The sequence below is a fragment of the Monomorium pharaonis genome, chromosome 1, assembly GCF_013373865.1.
Source record: "Monomorium pharaonis isolate MP-MQ-018 chromosome 1, ASM1337386v2, whole genome shotgun sequence".
Classification (NCBI taxonomy): Eukaryota; Metazoa; Arthropoda; class Insecta; order Hymenoptera; family Formicidae; genus Monomorium; species Monomorium pharaonis.
In genome coordinates, this window is record NC_050467.1 from 407861 (window position 1) to 432263 (window position 24403).

At 35.7% G+C, this 24403-nt stretch overlaps 4 protein-coding genes across 10 annotated transcripts; 1 reads left to right on the forward strand and 3 right to left on the reverse strand.

Moving 5' to 3' along the window:
• Positions 1-119: 119 nt before the first annotated feature.
• LOC105830560 (protein lingerer) lies at positions 120-11631 on the reverse strand. 4 transcript variants are annotated; one of them, XM_012669948.2, is made up of 15 exons: positions 11475-11631; positions 9731-9932; positions 8785-9148; positions 8354-8611; positions 7961-8127; positions 7628-7879; positions 7197-7514; positions 6525-6959; positions 6267-6449; positions 5978-6185; positions 5524-5732; positions 4304-4510; positions 4098-4223; positions 3709-3984; positions 120-3624 (listed from the first exon to the last, which is right to left on the reverse strand). In XM_012669948.2, the coding sequence occupies exons 2-15, from the start codon at positions 9863-9865 to the stop codon at positions 3376-3378; spliced, it is 3387 nt and encodes a 1128-aa protein (XP_012525402.1). In that variant the 5' UTR covers positions 9866-9932; positions 11475-11631; the 3' UTR covers positions 120-3375. The 4 variants fall into 4 exon arrangements, with proteins under 4 accessions (XP_012525402.1, XP_012525403.1, XP_012525400.1 ...); XM_012669949.2 differs by having other exon boundaries at positions 4304-4474; positions 7961-8154; XM_012669946.2 differs by having other exon boundaries at positions 7961-8154.
• Positions 11632-12517: 886 nt separating this feature from the next.
• On the forward strand, positions 12518-14933 carry LOC105830559. Its single transcript, XM_012669945.3, has 3 exons — positions 12518-12845; positions 13085-13408; positions 13484-14933. The coding sequence occupies exons 1-3, from the start codon at positions 12739-12741 to the stop codon at positions 14874-14876; spliced, it is 1824 nt and encodes a 607-aa protein (XP_012525399.1). The 5' UTR covers positions 12518-12738; the 3' UTR covers positions 14877-14933.
• A 374-nt stretch (positions 14934-15307) lies between these two features.
• On the reverse strand, positions 15308-18944 carry LOC105830566 (ribosome biogenesis protein BOP1 homolog). The gene is made up of 8 exons (XM_012669957.3): positions 18574-18944; positions 17496-18428; positions 16737-17412; positions 16397-16606; positions 16022-16299; positions 15843-15942; positions 15580-15775; positions 15308-15491 (listed from the first exon to the last, which is right to left on the reverse strand). The coding sequence occupies exons 1-8, from the start codon at positions 18664-18666 to the stop codon at positions 15338-15340; spliced, it is 2640 nt and encodes an 879-aa protein (XP_012525411.1). The 5' UTR covers positions 18667-18944; the 3' UTR covers positions 15308-15337.
• Positions 18945-19045: 101 nt separating this feature from the next.
• Positions 19046-23095, reverse strand: LOC105830565 (vacuole membrane protein 1). 4 transcript variants are annotated; one of them, XM_012669955.2, is made up of 6 exons: positions 22842-23089; positions 22081-22106; positions 21025-21369; positions 20396-20905; positions 20024-20293; positions 19046-19948 (listed from the first exon to the last, which is right to left on the reverse strand). In XM_012669955.2, the coding sequence occupies exons 3-6, from the start codon at positions 21346-21348 to the stop codon at positions 19817-19819; spliced, it is 1236 nt and encodes a 411-aa protein (XP_012525409.1). In that variant the 5' UTR covers positions 21349-21369; positions 22081-22106; positions 22842-23089; the 3' UTR covers positions 19046-19816. The 4 variants fall into 4 exon arrangements, with proteins under 4 accessions (XP_012525409.1, XP_012525410.2, XP_036142955.1 ...); XM_012669956.3 differs by lacking the exons at positions 22081-22106; positions 22842-23089 and adding an exon at positions 21652-22065; XM_036287062.1 differs by lacking the exon at positions 22081-22106 and having other exon boundaries at positions 19817-19948; positions 21025-21356; positions 22842-23095.
• Positions 23096-24403: the final 1308 nt, after the last annotated feature.

Below are 24403 nucleotides of genomic sequence, written 5' to 3' on the forward strand. Positions count from 1 at the left end.
GTTTTACATGCAGCACAACTTTCTTTTTACAGCTTTAAACAAATTTTATGATGGAATCGGGGAAAAAGTTTAAAAAAAGCAAGGAGCATCGGGATTACAATACAAGCACCACGGATATGTAAATTGCCAGACTTCTTTAATACATTTATTCTTATATATCCATATTTATACACAGTAGTAGCTATTTATCATTATTATTATTGATCATATAATAGCAATAGTTGAGTAATGCATATATCGTGCATTCTCTCGCTCGGTTAATATTTGACAAAAATACAAAAATTATTAATGTATATAATTATATGAGAACAAACGTGCTTAACTCGCTGAAAATCTTAACTCTTTTTCTCTTTTCTTCGTTTTCAGTACCTTTGCTTCCTGCATTATATTTTGCATCTTTTCCCATTATTTTCCATTATACATCACACTTAGTATACTTCTTTTGTCGTCCTAAATTGATTCGAGTATAGACGATGTGAAGTCTGAATCGACTATAAAACATACACTAAGAGATAGAACGAAAAACGTTACTTGATCCTCCCGGTCTCCCGGTCCATCAGTTCGCTCCTTCGTTGATCTCGCCGGCTGCGTGTATTTATATCTTTTTATTAACTCGTAATAAGTGGCTAATAGCAGTCCACGTTCGCGCGCAGAACCACGGCGAAGATAATGTAGCCCGATTTTCTTTTCTTTTTCTCTCAAAAGTTTTTATATGAGTACAGATTTACACCTTTTCTCCGAAAAAAAAGGAAGCTAATCTACATTTGGTCTTCCAATCTTTTCAAAACGCATCCTACTCAAATCGCATTTTTTATGTATATATATATATATATACGAGTTTATGTATTTATATATTTATATATGTATATATATGCAGTCGCTAACAAGAGTTTACTTACAACTATTTACCTCTCTCGCCTATTAGCGGTAAAGCTTTGTCGACCGCGGACCGGTCGGTCCATAGTATTCGTGCTAGAAGAAACATTATTCCTCACGTTTTTTTATCATACACGCAAGTCATAACAATTCTAACAGCACCTTCGTGTTGAAAAACGCTTGACATACATTTACTTCTCTCGTTCGTTCGACGTATTTGCTTTTAGTTGTGTCCTCGTTATTTTTTTTTTTTTTCTTTCACTCTCTCGCGCTCACCGGAAGAATATCTGCGATCATTCACTTTATTCACAATGCAAAAATGTAAAGTATATCTTCAAAATATGTGTGTTCTATTGTTGGTCAATATATGCGTATTATTTCGTTTCCGATTATGTATATAGCTATACAGTTCGCACACCTCTAATCAGCATGAATAATGCAATATTAACGAATGTGTACACCAGACGGAATCGATAATGGCTTCTTTCTTTCTTTTTATTACAATCTCATAATGAAAAAGATACAAATATCGCTGTTAATCACCGTTACTGCACATACGTTGTTACTATTAATGCTCATTCGTCTCGATAATCTGTCATGTTAAGTCTCGTCATTTTAATCAATCACGATTTTTTTTTAGCTTGTCTCTACTCCATACACTAGATAACAAAGAACGTGTAAGATTGTTTGCTGCAATGGAAAATCATGTTGTCTCCTTGCCGCACCGCGTGCTCCGCATTACGAGCAAAGTTCCGAGTGCGACTACTTTTTTTTGAGTCATAAAAAAAACTAATTTTTTATTTAACGTCACTGACGCTTTTTCTTCAAAAACTTGTGATACAATAAAGATCAGAACTTACTAATCTGTAATGGAAATCGATTCTTTCCTGAAAAGAATTATCTATTTTTTTTTTTTTTTTAATATCAAGAAGTGCACTAGTATGCCAAATGATAATCCGTAACGTTTTTAGATATGTCCACAATACTTTCCAACAAATATCATGATTTTAAACCTTTATTTTATCAATCAAATCGCTTAAGTGGCGTCAAATTGCCGACTTAAATTAATAAATGAGAAACAAAAAGTATATAGCGATTCTTTATATAAAAGTATACTAATTTGATACTCTTTTAACTCTCATAATTCAGTTTATTCCGTTTGAATAAAAAAACCGTAAACCACAATTAAAGTCAAACTTATGAAAAATAAAAGACCTATACATCGTTTCGCGTGTTTGGTTGAATATGCGGATTTAACGAGAGACAAAAGGTAAAGATAGATACAAAAATAATAAAAGAGCAGAACATTATTTTTACTACATATTTGTGGCATATTTGATTTTTTAACTACACTTAGAAATAAAGCGGGTTGCATATGGTTCTCTGTTTAACCGAGATTATATGCAATAATTTTAATATAATATGAAATAGATATATTATTAGGAAGCAATTAAAAAATCAATATTAAACACAAAGATGCGTTTAAATCAAATGTGCAACGATTAGACTTTTTACAAGGTCGCTGTGACGAACCATACCAAAAATAAAAACGCTACAAAACGCGATAATAATAAATTTATACAAGCGTACGTTTTCACGCGTACACCTTTATTTACGCTCAACGGAAATTACACTACCTCACAAAGATGCAATTTTCATATTTATTAAGCCACGACTCTTACATACACGAGAAAAAGAAAAGAGAACAATATAAAGACACACTATCATCCTATAATTACCAGTCAAATACAAATACATTCGAAATTGCACTGTAATGTACAAACAGGAGATCTGATGCGAAAATTCGACGGATATATTATTCTTCTAGTTTTTTTTCCGGTGCATCGTACGAACAAGTCACGATATTGACTTTGTATCGCATGATGTACCAGATCACTTGTCGTGAATTCTGTGACATGGTCACGTCATAGAATCCATAATCAATGCAAACGATAATCCGTTTTTCGCAATCCATCGCGTTACAAACGCTACAATTTCATTTGGCACGAGTGCAATTCACAGTTAGAAGGAATATGCAAATTATTATATATAGGACTTACACGTATACCATCGCATAATAAAATGCAAGGAATTATTGTGATATCGCGCTCTACACCAGTCTCTTGGAGAAGTTTGCGAGTGTGCTGAACTGAACAAATAAATTATAGATCAAGTACAAGTGAATGTAGCATACAACATACACACGGGAATTGGTTGTTCGTTACCATTGAGGGAAGCATCTGGTTAATAATTGCATATACCTTTCAATTTTTCAAAAGTATTCACTCTTTTTTTCGCATTGACTCGTGTTAATTCCCAAAAAAGTGAAGTCTCTCGTCTATTATTTTTATCCGTCATTTTTAACTATTGACAATGTCAAAGTCTCTTATGTAACACCATCGCAATTCACAACGAAAGACGACTTGTTATTCTACTAGGATGTTACGTTATTTCGTCCTTCCTCTGTGTCGCGTTTAAAAGTTTGTCTTTTGTTTCTTTTTAGTTGCTACCGGTCCAATAACTAGGACTATATCCAGGCTTCGCTTGAGCTTTGTTCTGCGAACTCGTATTGGACCTTTGGTTGCCGCTGTTACCGCCATCCTGATGAAGCGGCTGATGCAACTGATGCGGTATAGTCGGGATGAATAAGTGTGGGCCACCGTAACCACCGGGCAAGCCAGCGTTTTGACTTCCCGTAAGACCGAACGGTGGTGGCGTAGCCGAGTGGAAAGTCTGTTTTTCGTAAGACTAAAAGGATCGATAGAAAGTGTCAACATACAAGGTTTCTAACGATTTTTGAAGTACTTTGGAATACAGAAATATATTACTTACATTTACTTTGCCAAGAGCGACATGACTCTTGGCGTACATTGTGGCGCTCATATCTGTTGCAGAAGAGCCAGCGGTATTGGTATTTCCTGTGGAAGTACCGGTTTTACCGGTTTGAGTTCCGGTATAACTGCTACCGGCGCCTTTGTATTCTCCGGACGGGCCTGCAGACGCTAGCGCATCGTAGCTTGCACCGGCGCCATAACCAGATCCGTAGCTACCCGGCTTAGCGCTGTACGCGCCACTATTCGTGCCGGCATTGCCGGCCGTTGCTATTTGCTATGAATACAAATCGACTCCATTTTAGCGCTCGCCTGTCCATCTCAGGAAAAACCACACACAACGAACCACACACAACAAACGAAATACCTGCTCAATGTGCAAAAACTTACCGGATAAATGGCAGGAGTTCCATACTGAAAACCTCCTGGCATAATTCCGCTACCGTAAGTAAATGCGTATGCGTATCCCGGAGGAAGAGTAGGATTTATCATTGGCTGCTGATGCTGCGTGGCGGTCTGTAAATCCCAAATTTTAAGTTTTTGTACATTATGTTCTTTTTAATGACGACTTTAAACTCACAGTCGACGAAACTCACCTGCTGCGACATAGTGGAAGGAACTGGTGACGCGTTGCTATCGTTTCTAGCAAACCTGGCGTCGCTAATACTGGTATAGGCTCCTTGGACACCTTGGACACCTTGTACACCTTGCACGCCAGATAAAGCATCGCCTCTGCCACCACCAAGACTGGTAGCCGGACCGGTTGTCTGATAGCCCAGAGCCGCGTCATAGTAAGTTGTTGGCTGCACGTTAGTCAGGAAGGCCAAACACAAAACTACATGCATACACTGTGTACTCCAAATACAAGAGAAGGCTAACTAACGTCTAATCTCTACGCGTACCGAGCTGGGACAAGTAACATGCGGTTGCTTGGGTCTATTGCTATGTGTAAGAAGTATGAAAATATCTCTCATCCGACTAAAACCATCATTTGCGATAGATCGAGCTACTAACCACGCGTACAATCACAATACACATACGAGTACATTCGCTTCCCTTTATCGGCACGTTTCCCATGTGTATATTATCAGATATACCCAAATAAAACAAGCTTTGTGTGTGTGTGTGTGTGTGTGTGTGTGCGCGCGTGCGCGCGCGCGTGTTACACAACTCCATCAACCACTTATATAAATGTATATTACACGAAAATAATGCATATTTTTCATCTCAAATACAGTGATATCATTCATACACAGCCTACAATTAAGTTAATAAAGAAGAAGAAAGAGAAATAAGCTAAGATAGATCGGAAATCGAAACAATCTCATAGTTAAAATATATCAAATAAATTCCAGAAATATTTTTCCTAGCTTTTTACCATCTATAAAACATTTTTGCACGAAGTAGTATCGAAAAGCCGATCTGTCTTTACTAATATAATTATTTTAATAATGAAACATTTTACTACAAAGAAATAACTAAGAGTTTACGATATTGTTGTGAAGGCATCCATAGGAGTTTGAAACATTTCGGAAAGAATATTGGAATTACGAGCAACTACCAAGCAATAAAGAAACGATTACCTCAGGAATTTTCGTACCAAGTAATAACATAAAATATAAGCGCGCTTCGAAGCAACATACACATTATTACAATAATTTCTCTTTATGTTTAGCCGGTATGATATGTGTAATTAATATAACAAAATAATCTTCCAGTGTACGTTACTTCAAAGAAGCGTTACTCAAAGAATGCATTTCTATATTTAAATGAATAGAGGAACAGATGAACTGATCGAGATTAAAAAGCAACTGACCATGTGTGGTATTCTCTGTTGTACAAGTTGCAAGTCTTCATAGCTGTACACGGGTTGCTGGAAAGCTGCGTACGGTACGCCCGCCTGACCCATAATGTATTGATGACTCGTGAGCATTGGAGTCATACTTCCAGCCGCACCACCGCCAGTCATATTGCCAGTACCACTGCTACCCGTCACTACTCCGCTCGACGTGCTTTTCGGAACAGCTGAAAAAAACGTATCTTTTCGTTAAAATGAGTTATTCTGCTCATTTTAAGAGAGACGCTGGATCACTTAATGCTAAATCAATCATCTTTCCTAATAGAATGACGAGTTCAATTTCTATTACTTCGTATAAGAATTTTATACCAAAAAAATATTTCCCACTGTGATAAAAATGAGAACCAAAATTAAAAAATCTAAATAGCAAGATTACTGGACTTTAATAGTACTTTTTCGAATATTTACTAACCATTGGAATTCGTCACTTTTGTCTGTGAGCTATTGACAGACGTCGAGGTGAGACCCAACGTTGGTGCACTGGTTGTCGCGAGAGAACTATTTGACGTCGTTGCACTGCTGTCATACTGTGAATCCTTCGTCGTGGTGCTGTTCAATTTGTGATTGTGTGACGCTGTCTGTGGTTGGCTGGCATAACTACCATACGGATTCGCGTAAACCTATTTATATTTTACATATAAAACTTGTGTTGTCGAACTATATAAGTTATATTAAAAGAGGCGGTAAAAATGTTCACTTACGGACTGCGCAGCACTTTGATAACCGGAACTTTGCGTTATCGGAGATGTGAACGTCGTCACAGAAGATTGATACTGGGGCTGATAAGTTTGATACCCTGCATTGCTGTTTGATACCGTGTTGGTAGCTTGTGCTGGATATTGCGATGTTGTAGCCGGTACATATCCACTTGCAGATGGATAAACCTATCAAATAAGAATGGTTTTAATTACAGAAACTATAAACTGACATTTCACAATTCTTGATTCGACCAATTATACCTGGCTGCTAGTGGTGGGTTGATTGTAACCGGAAGTTGCAGACGCCGATGCGGAAGGAGAAGGTTGACTGAAGTTCGACGTGTTAGATTGCGGAAACGACGTCGACGAGTTATAACTCGCCTGTGAAACAGTCGCTGTCGCAGAATAACTACTCACGTTAGCGCCCGACGCATTTTGGAAGCTAGACTGAGATTGGTTATTAGTTGAATACGCATTATAGGTGCTTGGTGTACCACTCGACGGTTGGAAAGTGGACTTTTGCGACGGCTGATAGGTCGTCGTACCACCGTACGTTGGTGCATTTCCAGGTGAGACCTGTGACGTGAAATCTGGTTTAGTTATATCCAAGCTTTGGCCACTGGTGCTTCCACGAGTGAAACTTTGAGAACTAATCGTGTGCTCGTTGGAAGCTGGCAAAGTGTCGGTACTCTGTAACTAAAAATTTCATATCATATATATATATATATATATATATATATATATATATATATATATGCAAATAATTATTTAATAAAGATGATGCATTGTTTCATATAAGAAGTCTAGTAATTTTTAATCTTGTAATTAAACAATTAAAGATTGTGAATAAAAGAATACAAGAAAATTAAATGATAACCCACTTTGGAAATTCAATTCATAAAAAAATATATAGTGATTTTTAAAAAAACCTACCATCTGTGAACTGGCGTTAAACGGTGTAGTGGAAGTCTGCGTAGTTTCGATGTCGAGCGAATTACTCGCATTGGCAGTGTTCGCAGTACTCGCACCGGAAGTCATGTCTACACCAGTAATTGTGTTACTCGTGGAGTTGTATTTTTCATTCGATGAACCGTCAAGGGAGCTGGAATCACTACCAAATTCAAGCGCACCAAACTGTACATCGAGAAAGCCGATTCCGCTGTTCACTGCGTCACCAGGCATTTCCACGGCACTCGAGGGTATTTTTGATGGCGGAGGTACTCTTGGACGTTGTTTTGTTTGTCTCTGAGGCTGCAAATGTAAGTATATATGGGACATTTATATTTTCAAGTAATTTAACGCAAGAAGATTATTCATTTCATTTTGAGATATTACTTTGAAAATTTACCAAAATGTAACAATACCTGACTGGACATAGACGACGAAAATGATGTTTGTGCAGCTGCTTTTAAATTTTCGCTTGTTTGTTGAGTAAGTTGCGTGAAATATTGAGTTTGTGCCGCATTTAGTGGACCGCTAAGAGCGCTCGATTGTGATAGTTGCATCGTTGGCAAGCCCAATACTTGCTGCTGTTGTTGCTGTTGTTGGGTTTGCTGCTGCTGAGGTATTAAACTCTGCTGCTGCATCGTAGACATGTCCGACAATTTTGGTAGTTCCTATAAATTGGATTTTAAAAAATCGTTAAAATATAAAAAAGAATATATTTAAAAAATTTAATAATTTGATGAAAATTTCACCTCCTGCTGAAGTAGTGACAGGTTAACTCCCTGACCCGACTGCGTGGATGACATTTCTTGAGGCTTTTGTTCTTCCAGAACAGACGGAGGTTCAAGGATATTCGTGCTCGGAGTAAAGACTTTAGTATCTGCCAAAGAGCCCGTGTACTCCTCGTTATCCCAGTCTTCTGTAGAGTCCAAATTATTCCAAGCATCTATATATACAATTTTATCGTATAGATGTAACATGCTTGATATAATATATTCGACACACATGTATATACATATATATGTGTCCATATATTTCATCATAATATGTACATGTATATGATATAATTTATTCCAGATTTGTTGATAATATAATCGCGATTTAGTAAAAAAAAAAATTTTCGAATCAAATAGATTAAAACTTACCCATTTTAGGTTCTTGAATACTTTGTTGTTGTTCCTCACTACCTGTCCAGGTTTCAATGGGCCGATTAAAACCATGAGCAGTGGAGGTAGACGATGGATCGTTACGATTAGCAAATGTCCTTGGACCAAGACCTCGACCACTGCTACGACATCCACGACCCGATCTTCCAGATCCACCCCTACCTCTTCTACTATAGCTGCCGTCGCGCACACCGTCTTCCATGTTCCTTTCATTCTCCTTATTTTCCCGTCCACGCCCTGTCCAAGCAATTTTACAAAGATTACAATTCATAAAATACAAAGAAATATAAATTTTTGTATTGTGTAATCTTGCTATAAATTGTAACAAAGAAGAAAAGATCGCATCTATTCCTAAGTGGCCAAAGCAATAATAGAATTGAAGAATTTGATAAAAAAGAGATTCAACTAACAGCCACGATTGTCGTGATTAGCGCGGCCACGCATACGCGGAGGCCCGCCACCACGCTGGTTGCGTCGTTCTTCCCAATCGCCGTTATCATCCTGTCCACCTGACTGATCTGTAGTCTGCTTGGAACCACTGGGTTGACGAGGCTTCTTCTTTTTAACCTCCCATTCTGTTTTCACACCCTCCAGAAGATCGTTAACGGCACGATCCAGATCTCCATCGCTATCGTGCAGAGCCATGATCACCTCGTCTTCTGAACGTCGGGTCATATCCATGACCTGTTTGATGCGCTCCTTCAGAATAGGATCCTCGCCACCCGCCATTCTGGTATCGATAATTTGTGCATTCCGCATTTGATTTGTGTTTTGCTATATAACAATCAATTTTATTTATTTAAAATTTATTTATACATGTTAATGTTACAAATGTAATAAATGGTACACATTATATCCATTTTTTAAAATTATTTACTATTTTTGTCATAGATAAAATATTTTGTAACAGTTTTTTCAAAAAAACTGTAATCTTTTACATTAAAAGTATGTATCCATTTATATGGCACAATGTTTGCATTCTTATGTATTTACATTTTAACATTGTAATTGGATGATGTAACACCTTATCACTAAGTTTCGACACTTTATCCCTTTGCTTTATAAGAGAGATTGATTGTAGTTAAGTTTTTTATAAGAACATTTTGGTAATTGTAACTTAAGCCTTCGGCACACGATACAATTTTTCATGCTAGATCGCATACAAGGCGTCTTACTACGTATCCTTATTGGTTTACGATTGGTGACATAATCATTCGAGCCAATCAGGACAAGTATTAAGATGCCTCGTATGCAATCTAGAATGAAAAATCGTATCGTGTGCCATAGGCTTTATTTTAGAAACAATACATTAATAAGTACATTGTAACAATACAGACAAAAAAAATTTTAACCAACCTGGGCCTTATCATGCTTGGTCGAATCTGATGATTTGGTCTGATGGTGATGATCAGATTTGCCATGTTGTTGTGATTTATTTTTACTGGTGCCTCTACTACCAGAGGACACCAAGGATTTGTTGGTTGAACTCATTGCCAACTAAAATCCCACGCACCTAAGCACTCACCGTATCACACTATGTACACTCCCTATTTACAGTCTGAAACAAAATATATACTTGTTATGTATTTACATGGATAATATTAATTTTGGGTAATATAAATGATGACTGACTTCCAATAATCTTAAAAGCATCCCTAAAAATGCAAAAATAAACAATTAAGAATTAAATCTACAGTAATTTTGCTATGCAAAAAGCAATTACTACAACTCTTTGGAACAAATATGGACAAAAGTTGAATTATATTTGCAATTGTTCTCAAAATAGATTTCTCAAGATTTCCTTTTCTAACAATATTAGCTACTTCTGTACTTTCTTTACTATCAATCTGTGACTCAAATTATTTGGTACCTATACAGTAAGTTATGTTATTGCAACTTTTATATGTTATTATAAAGTCTGCATATACACAAAAGAGTTGATTTCTTTTTAAGCTTGCAAATTAATGCAATATATCCTGTGACAAAGCCATCGCATAAGAAACCTTTATCACTAATACATTTGGAGATGATTAACAATAAAGTCTATATGTGATAATCTGAACTTATGTCAAATTAAGATTGAAATCAGAGACAACAATTTTAGTGAACAGAGATAAATCACGTTACAGAATTATGTACAAAGACACGCGAAAGCATCAGGTTAAGGAGCGGTCTGATAACAAGAAACGGAGAACACGAAATTCGCCCAGAAGAAAATGACGAAAGTTAAACGAAAGTTTAACGCTTATCACTTTGACAGCGATTAAAACGATCACAAAAAACGAGCCACGTTGCTCACGATGAGAACGATAGGTCGTGGAGTAACACGCGTCTTGGATACGTCCTTCGAGCGGCACGTCTCGCGGAGTCACGTTAGGGCGATGCGTTCTCGGCGACGCGTTAGGATCAACTCGACGGCAAGGGTCGGCGGGAAGCGCGTTACACGTCGGTCGCGGAACTTCCACGGAGTTCTGTGTCCTACCGCACGTTTCGAAAATCTGAAAGAGGAAAAAAGAGAGGAACAGAGGCCGTCGGTCGCGTCGTCGACCGCTCGCATGCCGCTACACGCTGCGAAGTCCGTGCGTAGAAACGGAATGAGAGAGGAAGGGAGAGAGAAAGAGAGGAGTGTGTGCGAGGGGGGAGAAAGAGAAGAGAGAGAGAGAGAGAGAGAGAGAGAGAGAGAGAGAGAGAGAGAGAGAGAGAGACAGAGAGGCGGTACGGAGGAGAGGAAAACAGCTCACGGCTAGGAGACGATACGAGCCAACAAAGTATCCTCCAAAGACGCGCGATCACTGCCGCAGGCGAGGATGTTTTTCAGCGGGCCATGTGCACGGTGGACGCCATTTCTTCTCGTGCGAGAGAAGAAGGCTTGTCAACCATCGTCGGTCGCGGCGGTGCATCAATGGATTCCGACGAGTCTCGCGGAATGGCCGTGGGCCGAAAAGATCTTTGCGGATAACTCACGGCTGTTGTGGGCGTCGGGCGGTTGTCTCGGCGGGCGCGACGGAGAGCGGTAGCGTGCGGGACTCACGGCACCTCGGCGCTCGGGGCCGCGGCGCACGAAAAACCACGAGAAAAACAACGGATTTACCGTCCGTACCTGGGTTAGTGCGCTCAAAACGCAGCTCGGTCACGTGACCGCGAAGCCCCCCTTCCCAGATGCACCAAGGCACCGTACTAGTGCCCAACAGCGCGCAGCTAGCCCCGCTTCCTCGTCTTTATCGGGCTGTCTGTGTGTGCGTATGCGACGTTTTTTTCGCCAAGCCGGCAATCGAAGCAAACTGAACTCGACATCACAGATCACACTGCGCGCCACTAGAGACCCTGAAAGGGTAACCCGACAATTTCCTCAAAAAATGGAGGAAGGAGTAATGTTGGTACTAACGAAAGTCCCTAAACACTAAATTTTAATTTTTATGTATTAACAGGTTATTTGACATTATATTGTAGATTCATTTGTTATTTGTATTTGCACCGCGCATATGTTTTCGCGCTGACAGATTTATTACTGATGCAGTTTTACTAATCACAAAAATTAAAATTTAGTGCCTACGGACTTTCGTTAGTACCAACATCACTCCTCCATTTCTTGAGGAAATTGTCGGGTTAAAGGCCCTCACATATGAATTGACATAACCATAACGTAAGGTTTTGACGCGTCGGATTGGGCGACCATAACCGTAACCTGCCGTAACCGGCTAATTCAAGTACGTGATTGGTCGAAATCTTACTAAGGCCTATTTTTACCAACGTAGATTAACTTTAATCTTGGATTAAGTTACTCTTTATCTCTTTCTAATTTTTGGAACTAGAATGAGATAACAAGTAAATTAAACCAAGATTAAAATTAATCTACGTTGGTAGAAATAGACCTAATACGGTTATGTCAATTCATGTGTGAGGGTCTTAAGTGATAGGTAATGCTCCGTCTACGCATGATGTAATAAGAAAGGTGAATCAACATCACGTATGCGCAGTAGTCGACCAATACGAATTGGGTCCAAATGTTCGAAAGAAGATTATTTGCGCGGTGCATTTGGACCCAAATTTCATTGGCTCCGCTTATCGTGCCGCCATCGCGATATGCGCAATGGTACACCTTTCTTATTACATCATGCGTCTACGTTAGTCTATGGTGATAGCTCTATCCCATCGGAAATCGAGTAGCGGTGGTGGGAACAATCGTGTCACGCTTGCGCCTCGCGTGAGAATCCGGAAGTTGTGAACTAATCGAACTTTTGATGCAATTGCTAGAAATTCCTTGGCAGGTTTATCGTGAATGGTCGTGAGGGTTATCTCATGTTCGATAGTACCTGTCATTGTGAAAAAGATAAAATAATTAATAATATTATAATATCGTATAAATGCGAGCGGCAACGAAAATGGACTTGAGTTGTCGAAATTCTAACACAAGTGTTGATGACTTGCTTAGACAATTGAATACAGCTAGACAAGAAATTAATAATCTGAGGTATTCATAATTCATATTCTCTTGATTTTATTATTTTAACATTAAAATGTTTTTTTCTATTACCGTTTTCCTACATATATGCGTGTACATTGTATTTATGGTATAATATCTCGCATTTACATTATATGAAATATTTCCATTAATTATAAGTTAAAAATAATGGAACACTAAAGTTCTGTTTAATTTATAACTTATGCTTTCTAAGAAAATTTTGTAAATAGTTTGATTTAAAATCGTAGACAACAAGTGAAAAGCCTAAGGTATATACACGATAAGGATGTTGATAACATCAAACGCCTATTAAAAGTACAAAAACATGAAGAAACCCTTCCACAGTCCAAATTAATTTCTTCAGAAGAAGAAAAGCCTGGCACAAGTGAAGATCAAGATACTCTTAAGTTAAAACCTATTGGTGTCATTTCTACCTGCTTCCCAAATAAAAGAGCAACTCCAAGACAACCTGGTGTCTGTGCAAAAGTATCCGGAAAGCTGATACTTTACAACTCTGTATTTACAAATCCAGATCATGCTTTACAAGGCTTGCAGGATTTTTCTCATATGTGGTAAAGTTGCCATGTTTTTTTAAACAATTTAATATTTTTATCACAGAAGCAAATAATATTTTTTTCTCCCAATAGGATTTTATTTTATTTTCATAGAAATGATTCAACACACACACGTGCAAAGGTAGCACCACCAAGATTGAATGGAATAAGAACTGGTGTATTTTCCACACGTTCTCCACATCGACCATGCCCTATTGGTCTTAGTTTGGTTAAGATACAAAAAATTGAAGATTATACGATTTATTTTGAAGGCGTCGATATGATCAATCAGACCCCTGTTATAGATATAAAACCATATATACCACAGTATGATAGTCCCTTACATATCGAAAAACTAGGTAGTAGGATAAGAGAGAATAACGTAAATGCTTCAAGTGCATTTCACAACATGGAAGAAACCTTGAATTTGAGCGAGGGCGAATCACTTGACTCTTTTAATAATGATACAGACATTAATAACGACGAACAAACTGAGCTTGATATTTCCAGAGATGAAGAAATAGCTTTAAGACTCCAAGTAGAAGAGTTTCAAGCTTATCCAAATCTTAATGGCTATGATATCACTAGACAACAATCTTCCCAATTGGCAGAAGCTCATGCTAATACATCGTTACAAAATGACATGAATGTAGATGTACATAGAGGAGCATATTTTATTCGAAATAGAGTATCTAACGCAAGATCAGACTTGAATACATCCATTGAACATAACACAACCTTGATAACTGATTCGCAAACAGACTCGATTAGTGATTTAAATAGTAGCTTACACAGAATGGATATAAATAATTCCAGTAATGTGGATTCAACGCGTACAGAAACAGATAATGATAATGAAATGAGTTATACTGAGAACCAAACATTACGCAATTCGAGACTATTAGACGGAGCCGATGGACCGAGCACAGTATGCGGTACCGATATGGATTTAGTCAACCGTCATGTATTACATGCAAGAGTTGATAATTCTCCTGTAAGAATGGGAATACGCGAAGCACCCGACGGAGAAGAAGGTCTCGAGTCTCAAATTTTGACGCCCTCGCGCACTTTACCGGATATTCACGCTGCGACAGTTATGTCATCTGCGTCAATGAATGCAGCGACGGAGAGTAATTTTTCCGAGATAAGAGTACCCGATTGGATTTCGCAACCTCGTACAGCAACGTTGTCCGTGATTTTCAACGAACGCGCTTTGATGCAACTAAATGAAATTTTAGATGATAAAGTTGAGGAGCAAAAACAAGCTATAGAAAATGTACTGAGGGAAGATCCTAGGTCAGTGTATTTAAGACAAAGATGGGGAGGCAATCAATTCTATACTTTTTTGATACACGATCTGCATATCACGTGCAAATTTGACGATAGCAGAGGTATTGTTACTGTATTTCAAGTTCGACATGCAGGTCGTACCTGCGATTGCGGTGAACCTGAATGGCAATGCTTAGGACACTCTCCTTTATCTTAATGTGCTATATTAATGGATTTGAAAAGTGAAAAATATAAAGACATTAAAAACGAGAAAGAAGAGAAAAACAAATTCTGTTGCTTATGTGTCACGATTTAGCATACAAAATAGCACAATTGTTATTTATTTCCTTCTATATTTTTAAATAGACATTTTACTCTTGTAAAATAATTTAAATTTTTTGTAATGATTATTTAATTGATAGGACATTTGTTAAATGAAAATAATTTAATGAAATGTCTCATATATTTAAGTATATATTTTAATGCAAATGTAAGAGTTCCTATATTTTGTTATTATGTGCATTTACAGTTTATATCATTTATATTACAATTTATACGAAGTAAAAAAAGCATTAAAAAATAGATAACATGTATTTTATGTATTTTATATAAAATTGGGAAAAATTAATGATTTTTTTTCTCATACGATGACCTATTCTAAACATTATATGTATTTATTTAAGTATACATTCGTATAGTAAAATCTGCACCAGCAGAAAATATCCATGGTTCAATAGGATGAAACATGACATCCAAAATGCCAAAATCATTATATGATTCATGATTACACAATCTTTTTAATGGCACAATTAACGGATTTTGTAAAAGATCACTGGAAAAGAAAATATGAACATCATGCTTTATATATATATATATATATATAAAATTAAATGCAATAAGTATGCGAAGAGATATCTTACTTGTATACCATTCCATGAGACACAATTAGCGCCCTATCGTCAGCTCCAGAAGCAAACAGTGGATATCGTTTATGAAATGCTACAGCGCGGACGCCAGTTCCATGCAATCGCAATGTTTGATAAGGTTCTTTACTGAAATCTAAATCGAACCAAAGCATTTTGCGATCGTACGTTCCTACTAAAACATTATCACCCCCTAAAAAAAAATCAGCACAGTAACAATTACGAAACAAACATATAATGTGATAAAACATGTAGCTTACCTGGGTGAATATCCATTGATGATATCCATTGTGAATTTGATAATAACTTTTTTACCATTACTTGTTGCACAAGATCATATATTCTTACGTTTCTTTGTGTCTGAAAAAGATAATATAATTTGAATATAATATAAAATTGAAATATTACTATATTGTATATTTTAATTGCTAATACTTACCGCAACAAATAAATATGGTCTAATCGGATGAAACAGTACACACTGTATTAATCCTTTCGATTTATTAAAAGGTAATTGAGACCTTCGTTTTGATAACTGATTTATCAAAACTGATCTATTCTGACCATCTGGCATGACAGTAGCAAAATAATCTCCTTTTCCATGCCATGTTACTTGTTTTACAGTTTTAAAATGATTTAGAATTATCCTAATTCCATTGCTCCAATGTTCACCATCCACTTGCTCCCATTGTACTGCACATTGCACCCTGTCACTCACTAAAGTATCATAAAGTATGTTAATCACATTCGAAAATAATTTTTTTAATTGTAATAGATTATAAACAATTAATTCGATAATTTAATGATTCGATACCTATTATTTCACTTTGTGGTATTATCTCCAGAAGTTGATCAGTTTTGCTGGTAATAAGATTATCTCCAACGCCAGGATTTATCAAAAGTACTTTTTTATCAGCTGCAACAGCTATTAACGACATAGCTTGATTTGGACGCCAGGCAACACTTCGAATGACACCGCCACAAGGTATTGTTTTCAAGCATCTGCCTGTGTTCACTTCCCAAACTTAATAAAAAAAAGATGGTTTACATTATTCTACATACAAAGATTTACAATCGTATAATACAATTAAAATAAATTAAATAATTATAAAATAACATGCAAATGTATATAAAATGCATTACATAAAACTCACTCTTTAATAACATATCATCTCCACCAGATGCAATAAACTGACCCTCTGGTTCTGCAGTAATACTTCTAATCATATCTGTATGCCCTTTAAATACCATAAACATTGTTGTTGGAAATGGTTGCAAGTCCTTTGGACTTGGTAATTGTGGAACCAAAACTTCTGGCTCTATCGTTAATTTCATCTTTAATGATCTAGTACACAAATACAGATCTATACACCTCTGAAATCTTTCTTTGATATATCTTGAATATGCAGGCACTTCTCGAAGAGAATTGAATTTCTGTGGTATAAAATGTAATTTCCTTTTCCACGGAGTGACCTTCAATTTATTCCATTCTTTAAGTTCTTTATTATCAAACAAATATTCTGGTGGAGGATTGTAGCTCTCTGCGTGGCCAGGTAAATGTCTCTTAGGTGCAGGAATATGCTTATGAATTCTACGCATTTCCTCTGCCTGATCGTCGGATTGCCACAGCATGTAGAACTGTGGCCCTTGACTCTTTTTTCTTTCCTTTTGCATTTCGGCGGTAGATTTGATCCAACCCATCTTGAGAGCATGCACTAATTTTGATACTTTTCTAGCTTCATTCTTAGATGGTAAGAAAGAGCGTTTGTGCTCTGGAAATTTGCGAAGTGGCGTTTTCATTACCTCAGAAGTAAACCAATCTACCCATGGCTACAATTTACAATGCATAAAAGTAGTTACAATATTATTCTTACACATACCATATGCAAAAAATAAATATAAATGTAACTTACCGCATATTCATCAAATTGAATATCGGGAACTTTCTGCTTTTGAATTCTCACAATTAGATCTATATCTGCTTCGCTCAGTACAATATCCCGACCAGTTTGAGGATCTTTTATAGTTCTCCAAAAGTCGGGATCCTCCATTCTCTTCAGAAAATTATCTAATTCATCACCTTTTTCAGGTTTAGGAATCTTTTTGCCTTCCCAATCATACCCAACATGATCATATTCGTCATACCACTTCATTGGTATATTTCCAACTGTATTACGAATATCTTCTTCGTCAGAACTATCGTCTTCATATTCATCTTTACCATTTGCATTGTTCAATATATTTCTAGTTTCTCGTTTATTACGTACATCATCTTTACTTGTCTGTGCTTCAGAATTTCTGTAATTATTATGCTTAGAATCTCTGCGATTTTTGTTGGTTTTTAATTTATTCGTTTGTGTAATTTCTTTTGTTGACGTTTTAGCTTTAAATGTTGAAAACTCTTTGCTTTTATTCTTTTCCTTTAATTTGGCATTTTTCAATTTGGTTGACAAATTTTCTTGTACCTCTTCATTATAACTGCTTTCTGATCCAGCATCTTCCAAATCATCTATTTCATCAGAACTTGATATAATCGCGTCTTCTTCTAAATTTTTTTTTATTAATGTCTTGCCTTTAAATATTAAAGATTCTTTGCTTTTACTCTTATTCCTTAATTGTTCATCATTTGATTTGGTCAGTAAATCTTCCTGTGTTTCTTCACAATTACTGTTTTCTGATCCAGTGTCTTCCGAATAATCTGAAGTTTCGTCCTCATCTGAATCGAATACAACCAAGTCTTTTTCTTCATCTGAACTTGATATAATCGCATCTTCTCCTACTTCTTCATCTGTAGCATCTTCGTCAACATTAATTTGAGTCACTATCAAATTTTCTATATCCGAGTTCTAAATTGTTAAGAAAATATATTTTAGTGTTTTATTATAATTACAAAGTTACATTATATTAATTATATTTTTATTTTTAAATTCTATATGAGAATTATAAACAAGAGCATGTGTAGAAACATGTAGCAACAGCAATAAACAATACCTTCGCGTTATCTGGAACATGTTCATCTTTTTCATTTTCATCTTCCACTTTTGGATTAATATTTTTTCTCTTCGAGGCTTTTTTCTGCCCCATTTTCTTCAATATTAAATTAAATTTATGCACGTCGTGAGAGGTTAGACATAAGTCACATGTGATCGATAAAATTCCTGGCACGGGAAGTTGCGAGATGCGAGACGAGACCCGCAAAACGCTATAAATTTTTGTTAAATCTGATTGGCTAAGCCACTAGGGAATTCGATCTTTTGAATGATTCCACACTAATTAAACTAGTGCACATTTTAAAAAGGCTACTTTACATGAATTTTAATTTAAATATAATTTTAATCTAAATTTTAATTTTTTAACTTAAATATAAAAACACAAAAAATATCAAAATTTAAATTCTTAAAAATTTAAGAAGTCCAAAGTTAAGAAACAATTTTCTACTCTATTATAATATTTAACATTAATATTTGTTATAAAAAACTTTATTAAATAATAAAGTCGTATTCACATTTATACCTTAATGATTAAAATTCAACTTGACTTATTTAATGTCTTTTATTTATAATAATTCGTTTGCTGTATCAGTCGTTAATTATAAATCTTTTTATTAATGCGAAAGATTATGGGTTGATAATTTAAGATTCATCACTCCCGTATGTGCTAAAAACGCGTATACAAAACTTATAGAAATCTGGCTAGATACTAGTTTTATTTATTACAGCATGTATTTTTTTTCATCACTCGCAAATGTTTTAATTTAATTCTTGCTATCAATGTAATATGCAGAAGCTCCAATACAAATTGATTATGCAAGAAGGTTTGTAGAATATCATTGGATATTTGTTTCATGCACTGTACATAAACCTTGTTTATAAAAGACACTGGTGTCTATATACACATACACACATACACACGCACGCATCACTCATACGCGCGCGCACACGCACATGTAAACATCTACATAACAGGATATATCCTTGTAACGGATACTTTTACAAAGTGTTGTAACAATGCGAACGTATATTCAGAAAAAAAGGGGGGAATAAAGTCGCTTAATGTTGCACCGTCGTGTACAAAACGTTTCTATCTAACACCGAAATTATATGAAATTTATAACACATTCCTTACGTTCTCTTATTTTTCTTGCCCCGTCGAAAATGAATTGTATTTATCTATATAAATATGTTATAGTGGAACTAATTTCATATTTCTAACTATTCTATGTCTTTTATAAATTTTAATCGATGGCTGGCTTGGTTCGTCTACGATGATGATTTCGCGCTAGTGAATGAACAATTGTCATTAAGAAATAACAAACCATCAACGTTACAAACTTGTCGAACAGCCATGATATTGCAGTCGCTCCTTCCTGTAAAACATGTTTATTTTAAAATGGGTCTCGATATATACTGTGTATTCATCATTTAGAAAACTGATAACTTACCATAGATGATTTATCGTGCAGCTTCTGTTTCTGTGCAATAAAATACCTCTTTAATGGTTCTTGGAATTTTGTACCAACGTACGGTACAATCGCTAACAAGCTAATAAATTTATCTAAAAGTTCTTCATTGAAGGCTATGATCACTGCTAATTGCTGTATGTGCATCTTAATAACAGCCTTTCCTATAAGAGTTGCACCGAAGAATGTCCAGAATGGAATGAGATAATGTCCACATGTTAAACCAGCCAGGTCAAACAATGGATTTGGAATCTATAAAATTTTAGTATAATACATCAAATGTAAAAAACATAGGCCATGTTCAATAACTGCTTCAAAAAATCTTATTGAAAAAAATAAAATTTATATACGCACCGATGCACAAGCTAATATACCCCAGAATCCAGCCTTTTCAACAAATCGCTTCATGCTTAATTTCATACGCATCACAAACGAAATGTTCTCTCCATTTTCTAATGCTTCCAAAGCTTCTAATTCTTTCAGATCTTCTTGATCACAATTTTCATTCGTACCACTTTTTCCACTTATTCTTGCAGCCCTGGCCATAAAATATGGCGGTAACTCGCCAAGTGCGGTACCAGCACCCCATAACATGGCCTCTACGCGCACTTTTTTCATAATATTTAATATACCTACAGTCCACATTGGATCGATCTTTGTTGGGCATATTATTTGATCAGGATATGGTGGTTCAGGAAAGTTTAGAGCACCGCACTCATATGCTGCCATAGTAACAGCTGCTATATGTGGCCCTAAATATAATACAAAGGTATGCAAACCTGTACCAAGACCTACACTTGATAATACACCTAATCCTACCCAATATAACCACCACATAATTTTGGCTTCCCATAATTTAAAAATCTGAAAACAAATTAAAATAACTTTTACATTTTTAAATAAAAAAAATCAAATAGATCTGATATATGCATAATAGCAATTCTATTAATATTATATCCAAAAATGTAAGTAGTTTAACCAACCTCTTGTTGGGGACCGGAGATTCTGCCTGACAGAAGAAATAATACTATAATTGAAATTATAGCGCAAACAGTTCGTTTGTAGAGCAATGTTTTCTTGGCTAAACTAAGCACATTAATAAACACTTCGTTAGCGAAATAATGTAACGTTGTAACTGGATGTTTCCAGAGTGTTAAGTGATCCGCATCCAAATTCGAAATGTGTGGATGGACACTTGAATTGTGCTCCATCGATCGAATGGATCTCTCTTTTTCAGCACTCCTTCGAGCTCCATTAGCAGAAGCTTGGTCTTTTGGACGTTGAATGGCAGTAGAATTATCCAACATGGTATTCTCTAAATAATCAATCTGTAAACAAAAAATGTAACATATTTATGATAATTTATATTTAGGGTTAAATTATTAATCTTTCAAATATCAGCGCATTTTGTAATTTATGCTTAATTACATGTACTAATATTAATTTTGCAACATTAGTGTATATAATTATACATCTCACAAATTCTTTCTTAAAATAAACAAATACATATTAATCAACAAATTCTTATATAACAGCGCATAAATGTAAAATAATATAACAAAAAACAAAGTTTTTTTAATCTCATAATGGAAAGTTCTATAATAATTTACTTTGCTCAGGTTAGTATCAGACTCAATATTTATAATTGTATATGTAATATTATATTGTTTAAGTTTATCAATTTTCTCCATTATATGAATTCTAACTACAATAAACTTGAACCAATATATCACATAATAAACAATCACATATAATGAGAACAGATAATAAAAGAAAAACTGATGTTATCATTAACATGCTGCATAGCAGATGAGCTACTATAAGCCAGAGGTCAAATCACAATACTATCTAACGTAAACATATAAGTTAGATTATATTCTAGAATGACTGTTCTCTTTTTACAAAACAATTTATCATCGTTACTAATAAATATATTAATTAAGTAGAGAAACTTAGAAATAAGAGTGTTTTATGTTGTCATGCAGTTACTATTTTACACCCTATAAAACAAATAAATGTAACGTTGTTTAAATACTTACTACATATTCCTTAGTTAATACTTACGCTGCAAGATAAAAATTAGGAATATGAGCTTTCATTAATGTTCATAGAAAATGAAAAAAAAAACTACAATCTAAACTACAATGCAAATAACTCTCTTGAATATCGCATATTTAAAACGCTATCTAAGGTTATGTGCTTCTTTTGTAAATCCTAACATACAAATTAGATAACTTTTTACTCTAAAATTACAAGAAGTTGAAGTATTTAGAACAAAAAAGGGTTAAATTACTTTCCATTTTATATTTTTAAGATATAGAAAGTATATGTCACAGAATGTATTATACAAATAGCACAAATGATAATATTGTACCGATATCAGCTGATACGAAATACAAGAAATTTGATTAGTTTATTATTACTAAGGAATAACGAACAAATTTCTTTCATTAAGTTGTTATGTTTCTTAACAAATTAATGTCACATTATACTATCATCTGCAATTTACTCGAAACAACCATATGCATTACTTGTATATTAACACATATTAAAGGCTTTAATTATCGCAACGCATAAACTGCAAATTGTAGACGTTAGAAGTTCGCTGAACTCAATGTGAAGCTCCGATCGAACTCCTTGGGTTATAACATATTGTGATCAAGAAGAAACAACGTCTCAAGAGTTTTATACATGAGCGTGATCGAAAACACTTTATAATTACAATCCTCGAAATTTTCGTTCTCGTGACTGATTTTTTTCGAGCGTATTACAAGAAACAAAGCCCACTTAAATGAATTACCTTCCCAACCTCAAGACCTTAATTTTGATATATGTACATCCAAGTGGAGATCACAGTGCGCGGCGACTCTTATTTTTCCTATATCATCACGGAGAGTGAAAGTAGTGAGCAATTTTAGTATAAGTCTAAAATGAGGTTTCCCTCAACCTTTATACCGTCTATCACCGATTAATTGATGTCAATTCACTTATGACGTGACCACTCTCACGTATATACATATGTACACACATGTGTACGTACATGTATGATATATGTATATATGCATATGTGTGTGTGTGGTGTGTGTATGTGTGTGGTGTGTGTATGTGTGTGGTGTGTGTGGTGTGTGTGGGTGTGTATATATATATTTCCGGCACACTTTCCACGTATAATAAATATATATGTCAGATACGTAAACCGAGCGACGTGATATCACATGAGCACAATGAGATATGAGAAAATGGCTCAAGGTCTCTCCTTCACATTTCTCTATTTTCAATATAAAAATATCCCTCTCGCGCATTATTTTTCGCTCTTCTTCACTGTCTTCTCATTCATTAATTTTTCTGTTAAAGATAGTTCTCGGCTGTAGACCTATGTTTATTTCCAACGTAAATTAATTTCAATCTTAACTCAACTTGCTTTTTTTAAATAAGAAAAATATAAAAAGTAAATTAAATTAAAATTAAAATGTATTTATATTGATGGAATTGGACATTATTTAAATTCAACATATAACGTTTCCTGGATGTCACCGGCATTTAAAGGGCCATCTACAATGGAGAGTCGTAGACCGTAGCAGTAGTCGTAGAAAATGGCCTAGTTTACATCGTGCATTTGATACGCGTATCAAATAGTAAATAACTAGTGAATGTGTTTAATCATTGGCTGATCAGCTTAAATTCACTACTTGATACGCGTATCAAATGCACGATGTAAACTAGGCCAATGTCTCCACTTCGTATTGCTTTACTGTTTACAGCCTACAGCAGACATTGAGCCAATTCATTGCGTGCTTACGATGATCGTTGGGGCATTCAGGATTAGTTTTTGGTCGCCTTTCTTTGATGGCCGGCTTGTATGTTATTGCTACGTCGTTTTTATTCTAGACAGCATTGCCGTAGTTTTATGCCCAGTCTACAATGAGTCGTTGGTCATTGGTCGTAAGAAATTTAACCAATCACAGTTGATCTTAGAGAAGAATAACCGAACATAATTGGTTAAATTTCTTACGACCAACGACCAACGACTCATTGTAGACTGGGCATTAGTGCTGTTACGGCTAAAACACTCCATTGTAGATGGCCCTTAAGTGTCAGCATGAAAAGGCACCTTAATGCTAAGACTCCATGTATGCGGTGAGCTCCGGCAAACGCATGCGGTGACCAATCAGAATTCAAATGCTTGCTGTGTGACTTGCCGGAACCCGACCTGCGCCTGATTGCTGATTGGTCACCGCATGCGTTTGCCGGAGCTCACCGCAGACATAGAGTTTTATGGTATATCCACACAAACTTGCATAAGCGCATAAGCATATACATAAGAAAAATGGATACAAGCACTTACATAAGAAAATAGACCAA